Source organism: Theropithecus gelada, chromosome 17 (assembly GCF_003255815.1).
Source record: "Theropithecus gelada isolate Dixy chromosome 17, Tgel_1.0, whole genome shotgun sequence".
NCBI lineage: Eukaryota > Metazoa > Chordata > Mammalia > Primates > Cercopithecidae > Theropithecus > Theropithecus gelada.
In genome coordinates this window covers 54,442,049-54,468,579 of record NC_037685.1, presented here as the reverse complement: position 1 = coordinate 54,468,579, position 26,531 = coordinate 54,442,049, and the positions used below count along the sequence as shown (strand labels likewise).

General features: G+C 46.0%; 1 protein-coding gene across 1 annotated transcript in view; it reads right to left on the bottom strand.

Annotated features, from left to right (window-relative positions):
• The window catches only part of FGF9 (fibroblast growth factor 9), a 33,219-nt gene extending 12,439 nt beyond the window's left edge, over positions 1 to 20,780 (bottom strand). The window contains exons 1-2 of the mRNA XM_025363931.1: positions 19,668 to 20,780; positions 10,678 to 10,781 (exon numbers count right to left, since the gene is read on the bottom strand). Coding sequence (XP_025219716.1) covers positions 10,678 to 10,781; positions 19,668 to 19,944 — 381 coding nt within the window. The 5' untranslated portion in view covers positions 19,945 to 20,780. The remainder of the gene's footprint in view (positions 1 to 10,677; positions 10,782 to 19,667) is intronic.
• Positions 20,781 to 26,531: the final 5,751 nt, after the last annotated feature.

Here is a 26,531-nt window from a genome sequence, read left to right as displayed (position 1 = left end):
AGAAGGGGTGAGGCGACCAGGCCGCAGCCAAAGATGGCCCAGGGCAGTGGTTCCCACTCCGCTTTGTAAGGATGGAGGGCATCTCTCGGGCCAGGACGCTGGACAACAGCCCCAGAGGGCTGTTGATGCTGACAGGGGAGGACTCTCTAAATGACAGCAAAGATGCCTCTGGTAGCAACTAGGATAAACAGAAGAGAGACAAGATGAGACAGATGAGGCAGGGACAGAGGAAAGACCACAGAATCCGGGACATCCAGAAGCCTCCACATTTCTAAACCCTGTAGCAAAGGTGCCTTCTTGGCTGAAAAGCTTTCTCTACTGAGAACACCTGCCTGTTTGTCTCCATCTCCTCTGTGAATAATCCTGACATTCTCTCCTACTCCTAGAATTAAGCTCCCTCCTGCAAGCTCTCCAAGCCCCTTTTGTTTATAATTCTATTATAACATTCATCACACCAAATTATAATTCTTGGTTTACATGTCTGACTCCCTCAACGAAGTGGCAAGTTCTTCCTGAATAAGTTCTAAGATCACCCACACGAGGAAGTACATTTGCATTTGTAGGTACAGCTGATTCTCTTTACTTGAGGTAGTTAAGTTCTATAAACTCCCCTACAATACTGAACCATTGCTCCTGGGGGAAATACAAAGTTGGGTTCCCGTGAGCCTCTGGTCATAACATTTTTGTCAGCCAACAGATACATAACCTTGTTTTATGTGTGTTTCTGTTGAACGATACCTCATTTAATATCTGTTGCTGATTAATTAACATCAAACTCACAACGAATGGCTTCTCTAACACACGTATTTGCTCCTTAAGCCGCATCACAGCCTTCTTGCACTTAGCAACACTCAACCGCACTTCAGCACCACACTAAGAATGTTTTCTACAGCAAAATCACCAATAAAAGGCACAAAACGTGACACATGGCACTAAACAGATCCCGAAAAGGACCCTTTGCTTCCAGCAGAGCTGAGACAAGGAGAACAGTGTCTTCTTCAACCTCAGCTGGGAGCGTGTGCATGGACGCTACTCACATTTTCTGCCCATGTCCATAAATAACCATGAAAGTCAGACAAATATTGATTTGGGGGTTACAAGCAAGTTTTACTAAGTAGGCAAATTCAAAAAACCAGAATCTGTGAGCAATGAGGATCAACGTATTTCCAGCACCTACCAAAGCACTCAGCATGCATTATTAGCAGGTCATCAATAAGACTTGTTCATTTTGGGAAAGAACAAGAAAGAAGGGGTCGTGAGGTAGTGCATGAGTATGAGGGTGTGTGTGTTGTAGGTGAATGCTAGTGTGTGAGTGGGTGTGAGCAAGTGAGTGTGTGAATGTGTAAGCACGTATGCCTGTGAATGGAAGAGTGAGCAAGTCAGTGTGTGAGTGAACTGTGAAAAGAAGAATGTGTGAGTGTGAGCACGTGAGTGAGTAAGCATGGGAGTATGTGTGTGAACAGAAGAGTGAATGTGCACATGAGCATGTAGGCATGTACGTGTGCATGGAGGAGTGCGTGTGTGAGCGAGCGTGCGAATGAGTGACTGATTAGAGTGCGCTTCCAATTTGAGCCCTATTCTGCATCAGGCTGTGCAACAGCATTAACTCAGGGAACACAGGGAGACTGCGCTGCCCTGGAGAGAAGCAGGAAGCTCTTCAATTCAGGAACTGTCCATGACACTGAGGCTCTGGTTGAGGGGTTCTCCAGGGTTCCATGCGATGAACAACCTATTCTGAAAACAGCAGTGATGTGGGAGAGGCGAGAGGAAGGAGTGCCAGGATTTAGGAGGCCAGGAGGGGGAAGAAGCAAGAAGACCTTGGAGACACTGAGCTTGTGCCTCTGCTGTCCCTGAAGCTACTGTCACCCGGTTATCCTTGCAGACCCTAACTTACAACCTGATCAGACTTCTCCAGTGTGCCTCAAGGCTCAGGATGAGGGGAAGCAGGAGTCAGCACCGTCAGCAAGCCACAGACACGGAAGACCCTCACACAGACTGCTCAGTGAGGAATTCATTTGAAAGTGTTCATGAATTCAGAGGAGTTGCCGTCATAATACATCCTTTCAATCATAAGACACTTAGAAGTGCAGTTACTAGCATGTGGGGCTCCCTAATACTTTTTATCAAAAAAGGAACCTTATACTCAAAATCAGGAACCACAGGTCTACATGTCAACTCCTCCAGCTCTCAAATACCTATTCACGAATCAAGTATTTTATCAACTAGGGTCTGCCTAGTCCATTTTTTGTAGGGAAAAAAAATTTAAAAAGGTGATTTGGGATCCCACTGATAATACATTCATTTATGCAATATTCATTAGGTGCCAAGTGCATGCAAGACTCGATTTTAACTACTGGCAGGACCACGGGAACCACAGTCACCAAGTCCCTGCCTTCACAGAGCTCTGCTTTACCAAACGGGGCAGCTTTAATAGGCGTCTGACTCAGGGCTTCCCAAAACTACTCTCAGGCTATCGGCTTCTCTGGCAGGGACAGAGGCAGAGGGACTTCAGAAAACGCAGCAGTGTGAAGCAGGGAAGAGAGTAAAACCCAGGGTGGGAAAGAGGGGCATTGGGCTCATGTACGAAAGCTGCACCTGGTCATCAGGAAAACTCTGCTCTGGGATTCCCGAGCATGTTCCTGAGGACCCACAGCAACGTTCCTCCAAATTCCCATCCCAGACAGGAAATGCCTCTGCTGGGCAACTAAGAATTGAAAACAACCCTTCCCCAAACCCGGAAAATCTCCAGACCTGTGTTCTATACTAGCTCGGGATGTCTTCAGTATGCCTTAGACAATTCGTAAATGGAGCTACCATGCTCAACACCATAACTAAAATCAAACAGATACATGATTTTAAAAGATGATTGTCCACTAACTAATGGCCAGCAATATAGATGCTAAGGAAACAAATGAACCACTAAGTTAAAACCAGGCTACTGGAAAAAAAAAAAAAATTCCTCCAAAATCACATCTGTGTAAGAAATGTTAAAACCCTGCTCCACTATACAGTTAATTCCAGTTAAAAATATTCATGTGATTAATTCTAGTAAATATATTTTTATTCACAAAAATGCATGGCCACTCTTAACATATCAGACAAGATTTACTAATTTACCTACATTCAAATCCTGACTTGTCATCATCTATGTGACCTTCAACAAGTCATTAAGCCACTAAAATCTCACCTCCTCATCTCTAAAACCAGGACGATACACGGACTCAGTCACACAGCAGAAGCTGCCCTCCGTATCATCTAAGAATTATTATTCAATTCTTTGAAAATTGGTCATGCACATATGAAACACAGCATAAGGCAATGCTCAATTACTCAAAATATCTGCTGAAAACCACCCAACTCCAGAGCATGCCTGTTATCAGGTAGGTGACTAAGGAAATGAACCTATTCATCTCCTTTATGTGAACTGCATTCTTTGTACAGGACGTGTCTGAACGTCTCCCATCAAAGCAATCGGAACTGAACCACTACAGTGACAAATCAGAAGCTGAGTGGTCCTTGCCATGTGGTGTGGTACCCCGTTCCACGAACACATAAAGTTATTCTCCTTGTTCAAAAGTGGCTCCAAATTGCTCCTGCAGAGCACGTGACGGAGACGAGGAGGTCTCCGACGAATTGCACGGGTTGGCCTCCGTCCCCAACTCTGACCCTGCCCAGAGCTTCATGCCTATGCAGTGTTCTTCAACACTGGCACCGCAGATACCTAGAAGGCAAAGGGCGTAATCTGCGGGGCCACAAGTTCTCTCCAAGAATGTTTTCACGTTGCCTTTCCATGTCAATGAAAAAGTACTAGAATTGTTTTAAGGGTATCCAGGAGCCCACCGATGGCCATCCCACAACTACATAACTGCCCCCCAAGAACGGACTGGGGTTTAAAATTACTGCCAGTGGTACACAGTGCTACAATACTTTCACCATCGGGACCAATAGGAAAAAGAAAAGGCACACTGAGTACATTGGTGGTGTGTCTGAGACACGTGAAGATCACATGAGATCATTTGTTGTCCCGGGAACTCACATAGGAAGAAGTGGGGCAGGGGAACAAGTCATCCTGAGGTGCTCTGCAGACAGGTGCCCTGAGTTCACAGGAAGCTGCACCAAGCGCCAAGGCTGGATTTACAGTGAGGCAGCATCTTTGTCTCAGTCACGGAGCATCTTCCTCCATGTGAAATCCACTGTGTCAGCGTGCATTTTACTGATCTTGCCATTCAACTTGAATTTTGGCATATAAATGTTTTGAATTACAGTTTTCAAAGAGGCATAAGGAATTCCCATCTAGTTATCTAGTTTCATGTGTGCACATATTCAAATAACATGACAAAAATAATCTAAGTCAACATAGGATTATAAGGATATGAGATATACTTCATTGTCTCCTTTTAAAGAGGTGGATACGTCCCTCAATTCTGGGACAGAGGGACCTACAGGGTTCCTCCCACCTACCCCACAATATGGAACACCAAGCAAGAAACTTCTTTGACTCATATATGTCTGCCCAGCGGAAAAAACTGCCCCAAATGAGGTATTCACTAAAAGAAACCTTCTGTGCTTTGGAAACAGAGTTGAAACCCATCACACCTTGGTTACTGATTACACGGAGCCATATAAACCAAGGCCCTGTTGTGTCCTTGGAAACATAACCAAACCCACTAGTGAACACCTGCTTTAAGAAGCACCTGTCAGGATGAGGCTAGGAATGGCTGCAAAGCACTGGTCTGAGGCAGTCAGTCTGAGGCTGGTCCTCACTCTGCATCTACAAGTTTTGGGCCTTTGAGCAAGTCACTTAACCTCTCTCATTTTCAGTTTCGGTAGCTGACTAATTCCTATGGAAACACCTGGGCTCTACAAGTTCATAACCCTGTATCAGTGCTATCACTATTTCATGCTCATGTACAGTAGACACCGCATGTGCGCATTCATGACGGAGTGAATAACTGGGTCAACAAACATTTACCATGTGCCAACTGCACATAAATTGCCCTGCCTGGCCTTCAAGAAATAGAAAAATTACAAAGCCAAAGACTCTGACTCCAAAAACCTTCATCTAACAAAGAGGCCAGCAGGAATTACAATTCTGGGCAAAATAATGTAAGTGCTACAAAGGGATACAAACCAGAAATGTTGGCACCTCCCCCATCTCTGCGCCATCCTCCAGTGTCACTTTTACAGACTCCATGCCGTATGTTCCAACATCCTTGCAATGCCAGTACCTGTGCCAGCTATCTTCTTTAATGAAAAGGTCAATTCCTTTTGTTAAATGCAAGCTTCTTGAAGGAGATTAATTTTTTCATGGCATTATTTTTTAAGGAGGCATTTATTATGGTCAATTATTCTTGATGTTTTAAAGCATCTTGAAAGCTGGGCACGGTGGTTCATGCCTGTAATCCCAACACTTTGGAAGGGTGAGGCAGGCAGATCACTTGATGTCAGGGGTTCAAGATCAGCCTGGTCAACATGGTGAAACCCCGCCTCTACTAAAAATACAAAAATTAGCCAGGCGCGGTGGTGCTGCACACTGTAATTCCAGCTACTCAGGAGGCTGAGGCAGGAGGACCCCTTGCACCCAGGAGGCAGAGATGCAGTGAGCTGAGATCATGCCACTACACTCCAACCTGGGCGAGAGTGAGACTCCATCTCATAAAATAAAAAAAAACTTTTTAAAAGTATTTTTATAATACTCAAACAGTTTAGATTAAAACTCTAAAAGTCACTATCAGAACCACGCCTCTGATCTTTTTGATAAGAACAAAAGTGACCAATGTCAATGAATACTCTAATCCCCTGGCCAAGTGTGTTGTGTGTGTAATCTAATATCCTCTCGAAATTTCAACCTGGCAGCATATTTTAATTGTCACATTTGAAGGGTCATGTGACCTAACTTGCCTGCCCTTCCTTTTCTGAGGCTCCTATTTATTCCTCAAGACCCATTTTAAATGCTACCACTCAACCTCCCCAAGCAGTTATTTAAACACTCCTCTGGGATGCCAAAACATCTGTCCATTCCTCTACTATGGCAGATGTCGCACTGCCCTGAATTATTTACAAGTATAGCTACCTGTTTCATTGTTTTGCACTCATCATAGTGCTGGAGGAATCATAGCTATAAATGTGAAATAAACAAACAAATACATGAATGGATACACGGACAAATTACACATGCATATAATAATCAAACACCATCCCCAAGTTAAAATTATTCATGTTCTCCTTCTAATCAAATCAGTATACCCATTAGCAATATAGTTTTTCTTGTTTCCACATTCTAATAGGATATCAGATTCCTGTATATTTTTCTGACGAAGTATTAACCCATTTACCTTTGACCTCTTAGATCGACTCTCAAGGTAAACCTGGAGACAAAAAACAAGCAAACAAAAACTACATAGACGAAAAGAGAAAATGAATCCCTAAATAGGAAAGTAGACTTTAAATGAATTTCACATTTACACATTTACTTTATAAAGTGATTTCTCCAAATCTCCTATTTACCTTCTTTCATAATGAGATCAGTTTCTAACTGTTTAGAAAAAAAAAAGAAAATCTCCAATTTAGTTTACTGAGCTTCATGCAACTTCACAGAGATAGATTCCTGGAGGCTCCAAATGTTAGTGTATTTAGTAACACAACCATTGCTTGTTTCTTTCCTTCTCTCAATCTCATCACAATGAAAATGAGATATTTTAGTCACTCCTCATTCTCACTGCCGCACGAGACAGGATAACCGCAAACCCAATGGGAAATATGAGATTCCAGCCCCTGAGGAACAAGACTTTCACTCTCGCCCTCCCCCTCACCTGCAGGAGGAACAGACCAAAGGGAAATAACCTCCCGCCCAGAAGCCTCCCTCCCAGCTGCCTACAAAAGAGGCAAAAAGGTCTCACTGCACAAACACTTTGTGTGCACAGAGAACATCACGGGTCAGACAGAGAAGACCTGAGAAAGAAGCCTGAGATATTCAAACTACAGAATTCTTGGGATCCGTCCAGACTGGGAAGAGACAGTCCAGATGTCTAACTCGAGCTCTTCATCTTACTGAAGAGGAGAAAGAGGGCATGGTGCCTACTTCGTAGCAGATACAGGAGAGTTAACCACGCTCCTGACACTACCTTTCCTCCAGCCTCAGCCTCATCCCCCTCGGGCCACACACACCAGAGACAACACAGGCAGACACAGGCCAATTACGCATAGAAATGGAAGAGGGTGATTCCTCCTTCAACTGGAGACCTAAATACACAGTAACTATACAAGGGAGATACTGCGAGGCCACATCAGTGCACCCAATGAGGGACAGAAATAATCATAATTTTTAATTCAGTTCAAGCCAATGAGCGTTCATCGAGCACCTACTATGTACAAGAGCCATTGCTGTGTGTTAGGAAACCTTAAAAAAAAAAAAAAAAAAAAAAAGAATGTGGTCCATGGCCTTTAGATACATTAGGGAATAGAGGAACACAATTGACCACACTGTAAACTGTACTGTGACTTATGTAATAATGGGAACAAAGCACTCCTAGGGGCCCAAAGGAAAACACAAGAAATGCTAACTAGAATAAATAGGATTAGAATTGGGGGTGTAATGAAGGTTTTGCAGAAGAAGTAATATTTCCATTGAATCTTAAATAGAGTCTGCTGCTTCAGGTGGAGAAGGCAAGAGCTTTCATCTGAGAGAGAAATTCACTGGACCACAAATACAAATCAGACTGCATGATGTGTTTGGAAAACAGCAAACAGACAGACTCCAGTTGCACAGGGAAAGAGGCACACGGGGTGCCCCCGGCAAAGCAGATCCAAGCAGCGGTTCATCCTAAGCACTGGATGCCACATTAAAGAATGTGGGCACTATCCTTCAAAAGCAAGTATTTGAAGGGATCTCTGTGCACAACTGACACTCCTGTCTAGGTTTTGAAGGTACTTCTGGCATCAGTGTGGAGAACGGAGACACAAGACTAGGGATGCAGCAAAGCAGCCAAAGATGTTTCCGCAAGGAAAGCATAATACGGGAAAGTGTCTCTCGCAGCCACCTTTCCTCGGAGCAGTTTCCAGGCCCGGGCACTCTTCACGTGAGAAGGTGTGCGCTTCTCACGCACACACGGAAGAAGAGTCGTTTTACCCTTTCTTTCATTGCCCTTTGCCTGGCTGGGACTCCATGACTGGACTGCCGGCAAGCTGTGCGGCTGTATGGTACTGGTGACAAGTCTACTTCTGCCCACGCACTGTGTGTGTGCTCAAAAAGCCCAAGGTGAGGCAGCCAGGAGTCACAGAAAACCTAAGAAGACAGCTGGGCTTCCCAGAAAAGGGGAAAGATGGTGCTCTCCAGCTGTCCACCTGGCTGCCGCTTCCCGCAGTATTGTCACCGGCACTCCGTGGGTCTACACTCAGTGTCCCTTTCACGCTGCCCCAGGCACTGTGCTAGGAACTGGGGTGTGCCAGGCAGGAAGGCATGAGTAAGAAACCATTTAAATCATCCAGAAGGAGAGATGAGACTCAGCCCGGGCAACAATCCTACCAGCAGCTTTGCTGAACACAAAATTAGACATGCTTTCCTTGTCAACCAATAAACCACAGGAGTCTGAATCATGCTGGTGATTTCATCTGAAAGACTGGTCAGCTCTCAACTGGGAAGAATTCAGAGGGGTGTGCAAGGTGATCCTTGGAGCAGGGAACAAATAGCAAGGCCCCTATATAGGTTTCCTCATTCATTCTATTCTTTAAAATTGTTTTCTTTGCTGTTATCGCTTATAAAATAACATATATAAACTATACTTTGATATATACAATTTTAAAATAATTTCATATTTGAGATGCATACTCTAAGTATATTTATTTGAAATGCATATGTTGAGATGCATATTCAAAAAAATCTTTTTTGGTGGGGATACGTGATCAAAGAAGTTTGGAGGCCACTGCGATAAAGTTCCGTCTACACACCAAAAGTCAGAACTTCTCTTTTACACACACAAAAAAAGCATTTTATTGAGTTCAACTGTGACCCACTCAAACCCACATTACACACCTAAAAGTGAAAAAAAAAAAAAAACCAAAAAAAAAAAACTAAAGGTGTTACAAAAAGGAACATCATTTTCTATTTTGTTAATGTAAAAGTTTCCTTTATCTTGTATCTTATCTTTCTTCACACGTAAAGGTATTCACAAAAGTTGTGTAGGGAGTTCATAATTTTGCCTAAATCATCCACTGTGTTTAAAAAGCTAAAGCCAACCCTACACTTACAAATACATTTTAGCATTTTATATATATGTATGTGTGTATCTATATATACGTATTTTTTACAAGCCTAATGGTAGAAAATTATATCTAGAAACATTTTTGCCCTTCATTTCTGTGTATTGAGAACTCCAAAACTTTTCTCATTCTAAGCTTCTGTTCATTTTCAACTTTTTATAAACTAAAGTTCTCATATTTCAGAAAATATGGATTAAATTCTCATGTGACCACCAGTAATTGCAATAATAAATTACTTTGGGAGACCAGAGCAAGAGGATCACTTGAGGCCAGGAGTTCAAGACCAGCCTGAGCAACATAGCATGACCTTGTCTCTACAAAAGAAAAAAATTTTCGTTAACCACATGTGGTGATACACACCCACAGTCCCAGCTACACAGGAGGCTGAGGCAGGAGGAGCTTCTGAGCCCAGGAGTTCCAGGCTGCAGTGAGCAATGATTACAACACTGCACTCCAGCCTGGGCAACAGCGATACCCTATCTCAGAACAAAAGGAAAGGAAAAGGAAAAGGAAAAGAAAAAGGAAAAGAAAAGGAAAAGAAGGAAGGAAAGAAAGAAAAGAAAAGAGAAAAAGAGAGAAACACTAAAGATTAATTTCATTACAAGTTTGAACGTTGAATACAAGTTAGTATATATTCTTCATACTTTCATATTAAGCAAAATGTATTAAGTCCCTGCTACGTACCATGCACCGTGTTTTAGGTACTGCCTTAACAGGAGTAAAGCGATACCATGATGGAAAGTTAGTCCCCCCCACAGAGTGGAAGAGCAGACTTTGTCTCATTCACACCTCAGCACCTAGAACAGTGCATGCCTGGCACCTGGCAGGGCACAATAAATACTTCTTCACTGTCTCCCCTGAGGACCTTACAACCCAGTGGGGATGGGGAGTGGGGAAAAAAAGAAATTCATAACATTTGCAAATAATTACAATATTGTAATATTCCTATTCATATACAAAAAATATCTGACAATAATTTCCATCTCCCTTCTTCTCTGCACAATGAAAATCTTGGATGTAGCTCAGAGAGAGTTTAGATTCACTGCATGGTCTATTTCTAGTTTTAATTACAATGCCTGGCAAAGCTGAGGAGGAGATCATTTCAATTCATTTCAAAAATAACTCTCATTCAATACAAGGAGATGGGATTTTTCACACTTGTAAATTTTTTTATTTACTTGATAATTAAGACGGTTTGGCATATAAATAAAGCATTTTCTTAGCAACTTTGGTCTAGTGAAGATGCAGAGCTGTTTATCTATTAATAAAAATAAAATGGCTTTCCTCGAAAAGTAAAAACTTACACTTGCCTTCCAAACAGACTCAGTTTCATTTCTGGCCCTTTTTAATCCAGAGAAAAGACAGCTGTTCAAATCAAACATGGAGCATAAAGCTGGATGAAGTCCCTCCAGTACTTACTGATCCATACAACTCCCCCTTCTCATTCATCCCGAGGTAGAGTCCACTGTCCACGCCTCGAATGCTGACCAGGCCCACCGCTATACTGATAAATTCCAGAATGCCTGTAAACAAAGGGTAGAAGACAGAGGACAGGTCAGAGCACAGAGCATGTCCTTAGAGTCCCAGCATCCCTGGGGTTTTGGAGAGGACACTGAGCCCACCTCCCCACTTGGACAACCCCATGCTAGTTAAAGAAGTGTCTTCTCTTTTAAAATCACTGTGTAAAAGAATTGATTTCCAACTAAATTCTATCTTATAATGATACAAAAATACTTACCAACATGACTTATGCAATAAACAAAACATTTTAAAAATTAAAAAGCTAGTATCTACATAGATATGCCAAGAAGTAATAGGACAGAAAAACCAGTGTGTACATAATCTAATTAACTTAAAAGAGTAGAATTTAAGAGAAAGACAATCTACATCCACTTTGTAAACATGAAGTTAAGTATCTGTGATTCTCTTATTTTGAGAGACGTAAGACCATTCGCTAAACAGAATACTTTTTTTAAAAAAGACAATCTACTTCCACTTTATAAACATGAAGTTAAGTATCTGTGTGTGAGTATCTTGCTCTTGGACTTCCCAGCCTTTAGAACTGGGAGAAATAAATACCTGTTTAAGTAGCAAAAAAAAAGAAAGTATTCTGTTTAGAGAATGGTCTGTCTCTCAAGGAGAATGAGGTGCTAACTAAAGCTTTGACTGGTTTATACAGAAAATTATCCAGCTCTGTATTGTGTAGCTTTTTTTTAACTCTATCTAGAAAACTAAAAATGCCCACATACATCCCAAATATTTTTGCTTAAACAAAGTATTGGTTTCTGCTATGCTTATCTAAACCTCGAATAGATAGTTAAGCAATTAAAATAATAATATTCTGAAGAGATAATACTGCTCTTGATTTAAAGTAGGCATGGAATGCTGTATCCCAAAATCAAATCAACACAATGATCTTCTTTTACTTCCTTCTTTCCCCTTGCTTACCTCACTAAGAATAACACCTAAGCTGGGCATAAATCCAGAATTTTATGGCCACACAACAGCAGCTTCAATTTCTCTAACTATATTGTGGTTATAAGATGATTAGCCCACAGTATATTTAGGACACTGCTATTTTTTTTTTTTTTTGAGATGGAGTCTCGCTCTGTCGCCCAGGCTGGAGTGCAGTGGCACAATCTCGGCTCACTGCAAGCTCCACCTCCAGGGTTCACGCCATTCTCCTGCCTCAGCTTCCCGAGTAGCTGGGAGTACAGGCGACAGCCACCACGCCCAGCTTTTTCTTTTTTGTGTGTGTATTTTTCAGTAGAGATGGGGTTTCACCGTGTTAGCCAGGATGGTCTTGATCTCCTGACCTCGTGATCCACCCGCCTCTGCCTCCCAAAGTGCTGGGATTACAGGCATGAGCCACCACGCCCAGCCAGACACTGCTAATATTATTTGTACTCAGCGATTTTTTCCTTTTTATTGTAAACTAAAGTGCTACATTTTATGTAGACCTTACATTAATGCATATCAAATACTGAGTTATTTTAAAAATACTTTCAAATATTAAAAATTTTACTTACATTTAAGAGTTCAGAAAAAAACTTACGGTAACAATGTGCTATAGTCAGTCTCATGTGACTAATAAAAAAGCACTTACATGAATTTTCAACAATTAATTTTGCAACTCTCTCAAAATACACTGGTGCTGCAATCAAAAGAAGACATGAACAGCATAAATCTAATAAAGGATTAACTCAAGAGGAAACTATTCCAAGGTGAAGTAAAAAGAAGAGCTATTTCTTCTAAAGGGGTATTCCTAATTCTTTTTTAAGGACAAAATGTAACAAATTTATCTTGTGCTTACAGTTTACAGAATATCTGAAGATTCAAATTTAATTATTTTAATAGGATGTTAAATGGTATATAAAAAAATAAAGTGAAATTACAAATCGTGTTTTGAATCTGATAATCTATGACTCTGACGGAAGATACATCCAAAAGAAGCCAGTTTATTACTAGCCTTCCCTACTCACAAAGCAAATGGGAATATAAATAAAGCAGTATTTCCATGAGATTCATTTCTCATGAATCGCTCCCTTTTTGATACATTTTATTTCATTTTACTACTTCTAATTCTTCTGAGTCAAAAATAATTAAAATTGTGGCATTTTATTACTATTAGCAGTCACAGGTATGTGAATATCTTCTTAGTTACCTGAAAGCACACCAAAATGTGGGTCATACATATCCTGAAATTAGTGTAAGGAGTTAATGTCCAATTTTCATCGTAAGATGAAACGCAGAAACGTCTGGTCCCTTTTGAGGTCTGAACGATTTCATTTACCAGATCAATAAGGAAAGGTTTAATCATAAAACTAAAAGATATTTGCAGCTTCTAAGGGGGCATGTGATGGTCTTTGTTTTCTCCACACATGGAGTAGCTGAGAACTAATAATGAGTATTAGCCAATGTTGCCCATCAGGTCCAACAAAGAATAAGGTGTATGATTTCACAAAACCATTTCACTGGCTGGTCTGCAGAACATCAAGAAAAAAAAGTAACAACAGCAGCAGTGATAACTGTAATAGCGAAAATTCTCGAGCATTTAGTCTATGCCGAATGAGAGGCCTTCTCTCATTTAATCCTCAGAACAACTCTAGGCATTACAATATTCTAATCCCCAGGGTACAAATGGGGAAATTGAGGTTTAAGGAGGTTAATAATTAGCCCCCAAGCAATTGGACTCCAAAACCTATTTCCTTAACTATTATGCACATCTTACATTTGGTTTTACCTTTTTTAATGTTTCTGTGATTTCTGTATCATTTTCATATAGTTGAGTTCTGAAAGTATTATCGTATAATTTGGAAATGAAGATATTAAGATATCTATCTAGTTTCTTTTTCTGGCATTGACAAGACAGCTGTAATTCATATTCGTTCATTTTTTCATTCAAGAAGCTATTATTGAGGGATTATGATAAGCCAAGCACCATGCCATTTATTGAGTATATAAAGATGAACCAGATATAGCCTGGGTCCTATTACTCTCAAATTTTTGCTCACCATCTGTTGGGAAGAAGGACACGTAAACAGATAAATATAACAAGAGTGTGGCGAACGCAGTGAGAGGGAACTGTTCAGGGTATGGGCAGTCCAAAGACGGGCAGCTCATCTGGGTTTCTGAAGGCAAGTCAGAAGCTTCCCAAGAAAATAAATACCTGAGATAAGTCTCCAAAAAGCTATCCAAGTGAGAAGGAACTACCTAGTGACCCCTGGTGGAAAAGATTTCATCACCTCAAACCACCACCCATTTCTCTGCAGTTTCTTAAAAATAGAGACCTCAAAAGAATAGCTCAGCTTTTTATGTGGTCACCTCAGTGATGCAAGGACAAGTAGACTACCTGAACGTAGGGGTCATATTCATTCTCCCCCACGCAAAGAATTCCACTGTTGTAAGGTCAGGAAGATCTGGCAACCTCGCAACAGGATCCTAGCCCAACCAGACCAGAAACCTCATCATTCCTGTTACCCTCTTGTTCACAATAAATTCTATAAACTCAGCCAGGTCCATTCACCTCTCTCTGGGGTGGAGCTGGTGCCAGGCAAGTGCTTCCAACTACACTCCCCGAGTACAACCTGCTCCACATGTTATCTGCTCACATGACTGGGCAGCACAGGGGGGCTGGATCCGTAATAGCCAGAAGTCTGTGCAGAGACGTCTGAATGTTTAATGATCAAGGAGAGAGAAAGGGAAAGAAGGAATGAGCAAAGAAAAGAAGGAAGGAAGAGGGGAGGAGGGAGGGAGGGAGGGAATGATGAGATTGTGCCTAAAATTAGAACTATGGCACACACGTGTACCATGGCAGCCTGTCCCTCATTTTGGGCAGACACAGCCTTGACATCCTTAGCTCAGAAGGCCCACAATAATGGGTAGTGATAGGGTGACATGGGAAGCACAGGGTTGGTGACTACTGTCATTTCTTTATTGTCTTCCACAGCAGTCAGCAGTTCCAAATGAGGACAAGCTCATTGGGACCCCACTGGATTTGATGAGGTGTGAGATCATCCATGGTCCATGAGAGACCAGGTCAATGCCTGGACTATTTCAGGAAAATCACCACACCAGACCTTGCCCGTTGCTCCAGACTCACTGTTAGTGACTATCCCCAGAGCTGATGGGCTGCCCCAGTTCTGTTCTCGTGGACCATTATCAAAAGCTGGCACCGCCCCCTACAGCCCATCTGTGCTGGGCCTCACCTCCAAGGCCACGCGAGGCCAGCAGTGGGAGAGCAAGGCAGTCAGAGCTGCTCCACTCTGGCCCTCATGACATGGTCCTCTGACCTAAGAGCTCCCGACGCATTACAGAAGTGCACTCTTCAGGCCACGCAAGTATATGCAGACTGTGGAGAGGGGCAGGGCATGAGGCTGCAGAACATTCATGATTAAGCCTCTTCCCTGCAGAGCTTCCTGCTCACCCAGAGAAGCTCAAACCAGGGCTGCCAGATCAACCATCTCAGATCCTGCACCGGGGTAAATTCGGATCTGTAGCAACTTGAGCACATCTCAGAGTTTACATAGGAAATGACTAACCGAATGGGAGTTATAACTCCACCAATTTTTCCAGAACCTGAAGCAATCCTAAAACCATCTCCTTAAACATCCAGTGTTTTCCTGAGACATTGAAGAGTCAGATACATAGAACAAAATTAAAGTTCAAAACCCAGGAAATAAGTTTGAAACACCCGTTAAAAAAAAAACAATCATACTATCATATACTATATTTCTTCCCTCTAGTAAAACTTTCACCTGACCCCCCTTTGAATAGAAGCCCCAGTTTGGGGGCTCATCTGAGATCCTGAAGACCGGCCTTTCAGAGCTACCTAACCCCCGCCAAAAAGGGAACACACTCAGGCTTCCCAAGCAAGCTAAATAGCACATCAGGCCCAGCGTTCATGTTTTTATTATTTTACATGACTTTTTCCCCAAATGATTTTCTGCTCACTTTTTTGCCCATCTAGCAAGGCTGGAGTGCTTTAAAATTAAAAGGGAGCTATATATGCATATAGGTATATAGATATACAGATGAAACAAGACATCTCGCTTCCCCAGCCTACTGCACAGAGATACAATTGCGAGTTCCTTTTCTCCTTGTTCAATCTTATCTCCACACCACCAACCCCGGGGGGGGGGCGGGAACCCACAAAGGGCTCCTTCAAGGTCCCACCTAAGTTGTCACCTCCGCAGCTCCTGCTGGAACAGTAAGACTCCCCCACCCCCAAGTCCTCTGCACTGCCGCTGCTGTGTCACTGCCAAGCTTGCCAGCGGCTGCAGTCACCTGCGGCTGCATGGGGGCGGCAAAAATCCTTTTTCCAGCAGGTTTCCTTCTGCTGTTTCATTTCAGGTAGAAAATGCACCTTCTATTTTAATCAAGGTGTAAACCCACCCCGCCCCCCACCTACAGTTACTCTTTTCTAGAGAAACTGAGTGTGAGGACGAAGTCCCCAGAGGGGAGCTGGGCTGCGGAGGGGAGGCTGCTGCCAGAGGAGGAGGAGGGCCGAAGGTGAGGCCGCGGCGGCGCGCGGGAGCGCCAGGTGTGCCAGAGCCTGGGCGCTGCAGCCCCCTCGCCCCCTCCCGGCGCCCGTGCCCTCCCTCCGCCTTCCCCGCGCGCGCCACGGGGTCCTAGCGCCGCCGCGGCCTCGTTCCGGGCGGGGCTGGGAAGGCGAGGGTAGGAGGCTCCCGGCACACGCACCACCGCTCTGCGGAGGTTGCTAATATTGGGACCTGCCGCAGCGGCAGCAGCGGGAGACCGCGGCATTGCTGTCCCCCCGGGGGCCTGCTTCTCACTGCAACCGGATGAAAGACTTAAATAACCCTCCTGCCTCACCCTGCTTCCCCACCCCCACTGCGCACAGCCACCCACTCAACTCCATCCCAGCCAGGGTGAGTGGCACAGCGGAGCGCCAGGGCGCCCTTCCCCCTCGGCCGACGCCAGGCCGACGGGCTAGCTCGCGGCTCGGCGCCCCCAGTCCCCAGCTCTGGGCCGGGGCTTCCGCTCCCCTCTCATCCAACACTACCCCCTCTCCCCTACCCCCAGCCTCTACATCCACCCCACCAACACAGTGCCGAGAGTGCCTAAGGAGTGGAGATGCCACTTCCTTGGCAACACCTTTCTCCGACCTCTAGGGGTGAGGGGTCTAGCTTTTTGTTTGACGGTTTCTATCGAGCCACTGTAGCCCGCCGCGGTCCTCGTCGTTCACCCTAGAACGCGCCTCTCCTGCCCTCCCCCGTGACCCCCGCCCTTGCATCCGCGCTTTCCCCAGTGGCAGAGTTACGGGGTTTCTAATGACTCGATTGCGTGTGGCAAACGTCCTATTCTAAAGGTGACTGCATCAAAAAAAAAAAAAAAATGCTCATGGAGGGAAGGGGTGCGTGGAGGAGCCCCAACTGGAACATCCCATAATCTCTGCACACCAGGGCCCAGTCGTGCTGCACCGGAGTTCCAACAGGGTCTCTCAAAGACAAGCTCGGCTGATCCACACAATAAAACCGGCTCGGGCCTGCCGCGGCGCCCCTGCAGCCGTGCGCCCCCGCCGCGCCCCCGCCGCGCTCCCGCGCGCACCCCGGGCTCCCCCGGCTGTGAAGCCGGAGCCGAGGCGGGGGCGCGGGAAAGCCAGATCGCGATCGGCGAGCTCGCGAGCTCTGCTCTCGGAAAGCGGTTAACAATAGCACGCCGCCCCCTCCGCCCGCCTCCGCGGCCCTTTGTCCCCCCACCCCCACTCCTTCCCCTGCGGCTCCGGCCAGGGGCCCCCGACCCACCTCCCGGGCACCACGGAGCCCTTCAAGTCTCCACAACCCGGCTGCGTGCTTCAGAAGAAGGGGAGGGACACGGAATGTGACAGGGGAGCTCAGGGGTCCGACCTCCAGCCTGTCCTCTGTCCCCGCCACCAACTCTCCTGCCGCTGCGCGCGCCTCCAGCCGTTCCCACACCGCAAACCACCGCGCTGCCTGGGGCGGCGGCTGTCAGCCCCGCCAGACCCACTCTCACACACAAAGAGAAAGCGAAGGGGCTCAACTTGGGCCAAAATGAAAAACCGGCCTAAACGCGGTTTCCCTAAACGCGGCCAGAAGTGTTTCAGCCCCTGCCTGCCGCCCCCCGGCCCCCGTGGTCCCCGCAGCACTGAAGGGTGCACCCGAGCCGGGCGGAAAGGGAGCCAGAACGCGAGCGCGTTTAGGACCGCGCGGAGCCGGCCAGGCAGCCGCTAAGTGCGCCGCGGGGCCCGGGCGGCCGAGCGGGCACCTGCCGGCCGCGAGCGCGGGAGGGCTGGAGCTCCGGCAGCCTGGCACACCTAGGTCGGCCGCCCACGCCGCTCGCCTCGGCCTGCGCGGCCCCGACACCCTGCGGGTGGCCGCCGCAGCCCCGGACACACTCGCTCGCCCACCCAGGGCCGCCCACTGCCTGTTGTTCTGGTATCGAACGCTAGGCAGGGTGGCAGCCCTTAAAGAGGCCAGATGGAAACAGCACTTTACTTAGTAAAGTTTAGTCTTCTCTTTGCAACAACCAGAATCTACCTTTACGTCTGGGGTGGGGAGGGGATAGTTATATTTCAACTGAATAATTGCAAAGCGAAAAGCTATAACTTTTTTTTTTAAGCAGCGAGAGGAGACAGCCAGAGCAATTTCACACTACTAGGCTCAGCTGTGGGCTTAGGCTCAGGGGTGAGCACGAGGAGCAAATCCTGGGCCTCGTGGATCTGGGACCATACCCAGCCCAGGCCTGAATCCTCCTCACCTTCTGGCATCATCCGCAGCCGCACGAAGCTAAACATACAGTTTAGATTGTGTTCAACATCTGGCACTAAAGCATGAGGAAGAAAAATCACCACAGGACTTTATTTTTTACGACCTAGTTTAAGTGTTGTCAGGTGGGTTCACTCAGAAGTTAACTCCTTCTAACAGTCTAGTTGCCCAAACTGGCGCTTAATTTTTTTTTTTTTTTTTAAAGTAAGGAAAAAACTCAAGAGTACACCCAATTATGACTGTTAGTTGACTTCGTGCTGTTGGGCTCAGGGTGCCCAGGCAAGCACGTGTGTGCAGGCATAAAGTGGGCAGAGCCACCAGCCCTCGAGTCTGCAGCCCTCAGTGCTGAGTCACAAATACCCTCCGCTGAAAAATGAAATCCTCGGAATGCCCTTTAAAATTAGCTCGCAGCGTTTGCACGCGCGCACACACTCACACCAGAGAGCCACGCAGGAGACACACAGGGCTGCACACTATGGAAATTTAAAAGCAGAGGTTGTCACTCGATAGCTGGAAGGACAAAAACCCCCGAGCGTCCTGCCTCTTCCCAAGTCATTTTCCCCACGCCTCTGCCCCAGCTTTTCACGGAGCCTAAAATATGACTTTAGTCCTCTCAACAGGACAATCCGTCAGCAACCTTCGCCTATGGGGCTTTCAGACCCTCACAGGGGGGAATAAACAATGCGCTTAATATACAATTCAAGCAGTATACTTATTAGAGGAAAGCGGGAAAGGAAAAAAAAAAAAAACCTTAATTTGGGTACAAGATACCCACTGCCTTCAAGAAACTGCATTAAGTTCTTAGGAGTTAATGATTACAGCTTTAAACTCGTGCAATCAGTCCATTCAAAAGAAACTTCCTAAACCCGTGTATCTGATGCAAAAGAACTGGAAACTTGTATTATATTCATAAATTATGCCCCCCTTTAAATTAAAAGTAGGGGGCCTTTCAGGGTATACTTGCATCAGTGCCAGCGGCAGATCTGCAATTCCGGAGGCATTTTTTTTTTTTCTGAGCTGGCAAGACAGAGAGAGAGATACAGAGAAAGAGGGGAGGAGGGGAGAACCCTTCCCACGTCCCCCACCCGGCCACCACCTTCTTGGTAGTTATAATTTCAACATGTCATCTCATGGACACTAAAGGGTTAATGGTATACCTACCAAATCGGCTGTGGTCTTTCCTGGTTCCCTGGATAGTACCATTGGGGAAGATTTCTAAGTGAAATCCAGTCCTGCAGTATAGCTGCCTCCGCCTGAGAATCCCCTTTAAATGATCCAAGTCCGTGACTGCGGGTCCCCTGGGGAGCCCCCCTGCTTCGGACTGACCCAGGTGGTCACTTAACAAAACCGGGCTGTCCACCGGCAACACGGGCACATTCCCAAACGGAACCGCATCCTGCACACCGAAATAGTTCCCAACTTCACCTAAGGGAGCCATCGGAGGACTCGGCTTTTGGAGCACAAGAATAAACAATAATGATGGTGTCAACCAAGGAGATATTAGGCGAGGTATATCCAACTCCCCTCCCTTACTGCAGTTGCAGAGAGAGAAAAAAAAAAGGTTCTTTTCTTCAATCCATTAAATGCATAAATAAAAGTAATCTGCTGTTTCACTGGCACAGGTTCAAGGTCAAACCACTGATAGTCTAAGAAACCACCACTTTATACTCACACACTGACATACTGATAAACGTATCTATGTATCTCTATAGACAGATCCCCAGCTCTTAGGAGGCAGGAAGGTCTTCATCCCATCCGACCGTAATAAGGAAAAAAAATCCGTAGTTTCTCCATTTGGTTTGAGATCAGAATGACCATAGCAACTTAAATGCCTAGGCGTTATTATAGGGATTTTTAAGATGCACGGGCTACGTCAGAATTTACGGATCCTGACTCCAGGAAGGCATGCGCTGTTTTTACTCTCTAACCGACTCTGCAGACATCAGCATGAATCCTTCAAGGGGAAAAAAAAAATCTCACGTTGGTGGCGGCGACAAATCTCCCCTCCCGGTCCCCCCTCCAAAAAATGATAATAATAATAAAACAAAAAGAAGAAGAAACTTTAGGCGTCCAAAGCTAGTATCCAGGATTCTCCAGAGGCTCGGCAGATGTCCATTGGCTTAGAACGGGTGGCGAGCGGCGAGCGAGGAGAGCCGCGTCCGGGAGCTCGCGTGCCGCCCAGGCTGCCGCGAACAGGTGTTGCCGCGCCGGCTCGCGGAGCGTTGTAGCCGGGCGGAGCGCTCCTCCTGCGCAGCCCCCGCCGGCGCGCAGAGTGGCGCAGGCAGCGGCATTGGGCTGGGTTTAAGGTAGCGCCGCGGCCGCCCGGGCTCCCCGCGGTCCTAGCGCCCGGCCTGCTGCCCGCGCCGCTCTGCGGCAGGCGAGGTGCGGCGCGCCAGAGCGCAGGACTTCCTCGGGAGGCAGTCGAGGAGCCCTGGCTTTACAAAGAAAAGCAAATGAAAGATGCACTGCGAGAGGCGGGAGGAAGAAACACTGAGTCTCCCGAGACTCAAAAGTTCTCCTGCAGAACAGAAGCCGGTAACCTAAAATCTAGCTGGCTACATTGATGGAGGGTCAGAGTGAAACTGGGAAACTAGTTTTCACGTGGGCTCTGTAACCTTGCGTTGTATTATAGAATATGCCTGAGTTGAGAGAGTCGGAGGGAAGGGGAGCTGATTTAATGGGCTTGCATGGCCATGGCAGTTTCTCTTCCATTCTTTGGCCACACACGCAGAAGCGCAAACTATGTTGCAAGTAAGACCAACCCCTCTTCCCAGTCACACACACACACACACACACACACACACACACACACGCAGATGCGGCCACCGTTTCGGTTTTGTTTGGAGCGTTCTGCTGGGCATCTTTGGGTTGGGGCTATGTTTAGGTCCCGCCCCGCTGCTCCGGTCCCGACGGCCGCAAAGCAGTCGGCAGGGGGGCGCCAGAGAACCTTCTCTGTCCCCGACTTCGACTCGGGCGCGCGTCTTCGGGAGTCTGGGTGGAGGGGAGCGCTCCAGTGGGCTTCCTCTCGCCCCAAACCACGCTGCTTAGGACGAGCCGCGCCAGCCCAAGCCCTGCATCGGCTCGGGGAAGCGAAAGGCGAGCGTCTCACTCCACCGTCCGAAGCCCCCCGCGGAGCTGGGAGGGCCGGGCACTGGATGCTTGCTGGGCGCCCGGGGGCCGCAGCCGCTCCTTCTTGCTCTGCCCCGCGGGGCCGCACGTGGAAGCCTGAGCTCCGTTGCGCAGGCTTGGGTTTCTGCTAGCCGCCGGAGGCCTTCGCGCCCAGCAGGAGTCAGGGACAAAGAAACCCGCCTCCGGGGGCCGCCAGGGGCCCTGCCGGGCCGGGCCCGCCCGAGAGACTGGAGGCGGCGCGCTCTGCACCCGGACAGCCTGCCTGCGCCCGGATCTCCAGTGGCTGCGGGCGCGGAGTGCGGCGCCCCCCAACACACACATACATACACACACACACACTCGCCCACAGCCTTCCCGCGGGGCCCCCCTTCCCTCCCCCTGCTCCTCTTTGTTCACATTGTCTTAGAAACGGCCCGACTCTCGGGTCAAGATGGTGAAAGTTGCCGAGACTTGAGCGCAGCTCCAGACTGCGGGGCGTGCAACTGAGAAGCAAAGTCGAAAGCAGAGACTGAACCCCTGCGGTGGGGAAGCGAATCAAAACCTCTTTATGGGGGAGAAGTCGGATCCGCCTTAGTAGTCAGCTAAAGGCTGGAGATGCAGAACTGCGGTTGGCCCTACTCCGGACGGGAGGGCTTCGCCTGAAGACGAAACGGAGCGATGAATTTGCAGATTTCGGGGGCGCTGGAGGTGCCAGCGACCTGGAGCGACCTTCCCCTGCCCTCCGGGGAGGAAGGCGTGCTCCGGCCCCGGCGAGGAGGAAGGAGAGAAGAGCGAGGTGGTCCTCCCCTCTTCCTTTCCCACCCCCCTTTGCCGCAGTCCAGGGTCATTGGGTGTCCGGGGCTGACTCGGTGCGTCTTGCTTACGTGTTTCTGAAGCATGAGAGCCCTGCCCCGTGGTATTTACAGCAGTCACATCCGCGGTGGTACAGAGCGGGCTTTAACGTTAACTGCTCGGCGGCAGATACAAGAAGCTGGGTAGGAAGTGTCACTTCTCATAAACCACCCGAGTCGCTCGCACTAATCTCCCAGGCAGCCAGCAGCGATGGGTACAGCAGGGGCGTTCCTCGACCGGTTGGGTACAATGCGCCGGGATGGTTACTTAGTGGGGGAAAAAAACGATGGAAGAAACAGAGACAGGCCCAGAGAGAGACAGGGAGATGCTTCATAAGAAGAGAAACGAGCAGCACGTGGACATTGGACATTTCCAGTGAAGACAAGACTGGGACCATTTCCACCAGCTGTCTCCAACCACATTCTTTCGGTCTGAATTTAGATTGTCATCCAATGAGCAAAGACCATTTCCGCTTCCGAATCCTGCAGCGTGTGACTGTCGCTTTAAAAAGCGTTGCAGCAGCGGGAGAGAGGGCGAAGTAGCTGATGGAGCACTTTCCCAGGTTGAGCAGCCTCCCCCACTGCAGTTGGCTTGATCCACATTTCATCCGCATCCCTAACTCCAGCTGCAAGAAGCTTTTGCTGCTTCCTCGCCCCTTTGCCTTCCCCATCAGATTTCTCTTGCTTGGTTTTGCTGGTTGGTTTGGTCTGGTTGTTTTTCTTATTATAGTAAGAGAAACAATGTGCTTCCTTGCACTGGCCACATCACATTTTTCCTGTACTCACCCCTCTCGCTAGGGCTGACATCCTCAAGGTTCCTTCACAGCTCTGGCAAAACCATGAGCTCTCATGTCCAGGACTATGAGTATGTTTTACAAGTCTTCTTCAGTGAGTATATAGATGTTAGTATTCAAAGAAGACGGAGGCCTTGCCTTCTAGAGACACGTGGTTTAATTGGGTTAATAACTCCTGCCTGGAAAGACTGTTGTTAGGAGTAAAAGGAAAAAAAAATGCACACGAAACAAGCAGCACATAATAGACCCTCAAGACATAGTCGCTATCATTACACTATTCCTTATATAGTCCCCCCCATGGATTACCCCCATGGGGGTATTCAGCAAACACTGTTATTTATTTTAATCCCAAAGCTCCCTGAGGCTCTCTCTTCTCAAAACGTTTTAACTCCTCTTACTTTCCTTCTTCCCCTTCCCTGTGTTTTCTATCATGTTTGTCATCTGTCTTTTCTGTTGTCAATTTAGTACTTAAGCGCAAATGGGAATAAAGGACAAGAGAAGTAAAGAGGGCTGTGAACAGGAATGAGCACTGGAATGGGAGCCCGCAAATCTGAAACACATCGTCTGACCCTCTGCCTACTCCCTGCGTGGCTACGGGCCCTCTCCTCACGGGTCCCAGCTCTGCTAGGAAGACTGGTTCATGTAGGTTAAAGTGGCCTGTCAGCTATAAAGTCCTATGCAAATTGGAAGTGGCCCTTTGGAAAAGGTCCACCTTCCCCGCTTTGTTCATTAGTTTGTCTTCCTTCAGTTTCCCTGGACCCCAGATACAAATCAGTACAGGGTCATTTCATTCCTTCTCTACAATAAAGGTGTCACTGGGCCTCTGCCCTTCCATCTGTATCCTTCCTTCTCCTCCTCCCCACCCCACAACCCTTCACTCTATTTACAGGCTTTTGTTTAGGAGCTGTAAGGAGCATGGGATGGAGGAGAGTGGTTTGGGAAGGCTGAAGTCTCTTCCCAGTGTGACCCCAGGAACTAGGTTTGAGTTTCATGGTAAGAGGATAGACCCCTTGCAGCCACCACTTATTGACTGCTGACTGTGTTTCCAACACACTGCTAAGTGCTTTTGTGTTTTATCTTCTTAATATTGAAAACTGTCCTATGAGGTATTATTTTATCCCATATTATAGATGAGGAAACTGTGGCTTATAGAAATTAAGTAGCATGCCTATTGCCTCGGTGCTAATAAATGGTGGAGTCAAGTTCATAGACGTCAGACCTTCATTATGTAACACTGCCCTCAATTATAACAGGCATATACTTTTAAATTTTTTAATAGCATGTCTTCTCAAAATACACAGAAACAAATGATAGTAATATATACTTGTATATATCAACAACCAGTTACACTGAGTGTATATAAACAACAACTAGTTAGAAGACAAAATGAAGGAAGGAAAAGACCCCAGTTACAATATGTTTTTTAAAAAGGAAAGGAAAGTGAAGGAAGGAAGGAAGGAAGGAAAGGAGAGATAAGATCACTAGGGATAGAATTAACAAGCAGCAGCAGCTGGGTAGGAAGTGTCACTTCCTATCTATATGAAGATCTATATGAAGAAAAAAAAATTTATTTTTGAGATGAGGTATCACTATGTTGCTCAGGCTGGTCTCTAATTCCTGGGCTCAAGAGATCCTCCCAACTTGGCCTCCCAAAGTGCTGGGATTACAGGCATGAGTCACTGCTCCCGACCAAGAAATACATATGTATGTTTTTTTGTTTTTGTTTGTTTGTTTGGAGACACAGTCTCACTTTGTCACCCAGGCTGAAGTGCAGTGGCCCGATCTCGGTTCACTGCAACCTTGAACCTCCTGGGTTCAAGTGATTCTCCTGTCTCAACCTCCCAAGTAGCTAGGATTACAGGCATGTGCCACCACACCTGGCTAATTTTTGTATTTTTAGTAGAGATGGGGTTTTGCTGTGTTGGCCAGGCTGGTCTTGAACTCCTAACCTCAGGTGATCCGCCAGCCTGGGCCTCCTAAAGTTCTGGGATTACAGGCGTGAGCCACCGCACCTGTACAAAAGATGTCCTGAACAAATTGAAAGGCATATCATATTCTTAGATAGAAAAATTGTATTTCATAAATATATAATCCTTCCTAATCTAAAAACAATAACAATAAAAATGTCATATTGTTTAAATTAGATACACTGATGCCACAGGTGATATGGAAAAATAAAATTCACAAGAAATTTTTTTAACAAGAAAAATTAAGGGGTAACTAGTCATACAATATTTTAAAATATTTTTTAAAGCTATAATAATTAGAACAGAGTATCATATGAATTATTTATATTAGCCTATGAATAAACAGATAAAGCAAGAACAGAGTAGAAATTATAAAGATAGATCCAAATACATATTAGAATTTTATATATGATCATCAACTAATGGGGAAAAAAATGAACTATGAGTAAATGGTTTTGAAACAACAGAATAAACAAATAACACAAGTAGTATTTATTCTTCATACTTTACATGAGGATAAAACTCAAATGCAAATATTTTAAATGTAAAAAATAAAACTATAACAAGTCCTAAAGGAAGCAATGAAAGAATTTCCTTTTGATCTGATCTGAATTGTGAAGGCCTTTTTAAATGTATCATAGAATTCAAGTGCCTAAAAGAATATTGATAAATGCAACCACACACAAAACATTTTTTAACTGCATGGGAGAAAAACATGAATTCAAAAGATAAATGATGAAATGGAAAAATGCATCTCATATAAAGGACTCATTTTTCTAATATATAAAAAGCTAGCTGGCATGATGGCTCATAGCTGTAATCCCAACACTTTAGGAGGCAGAGGCATGAGGATCACTTGAGGCCAGGAGTTTGAGGCCAGCCTGGGCAACATACCAAGACCCTGTCTCTACAAAAACTTAAAGAATTAGCTGGGTGTGCAGTTAGAATGGTAATCATTAAAAAGTCAGGAAACAACAGGTGCTGGAGAGGATGTGGAGAAATAGGAACACTTTTACACTGTTGGTGGGATTGTAAACTAGTTCAACCATTGTGGAAGACAGTATGGCGATTCCTCAAGGATCTAGAACTAGATGTACCATATGACCCAGCCATCCCATTACTGGGTATATACCCAAAGGATTATAAATCATGCTGCTATAAAGACACATGCACACATATGTTTATTGCGGCACTATTCACAATAGCAAAGACTTGGAATCAACCCAAATGTCCATCAGTGACAGATTGGATTAAGAAAATGTGGCACATATACACCATGGAATACTATGCAGCCATAAAAAAGGA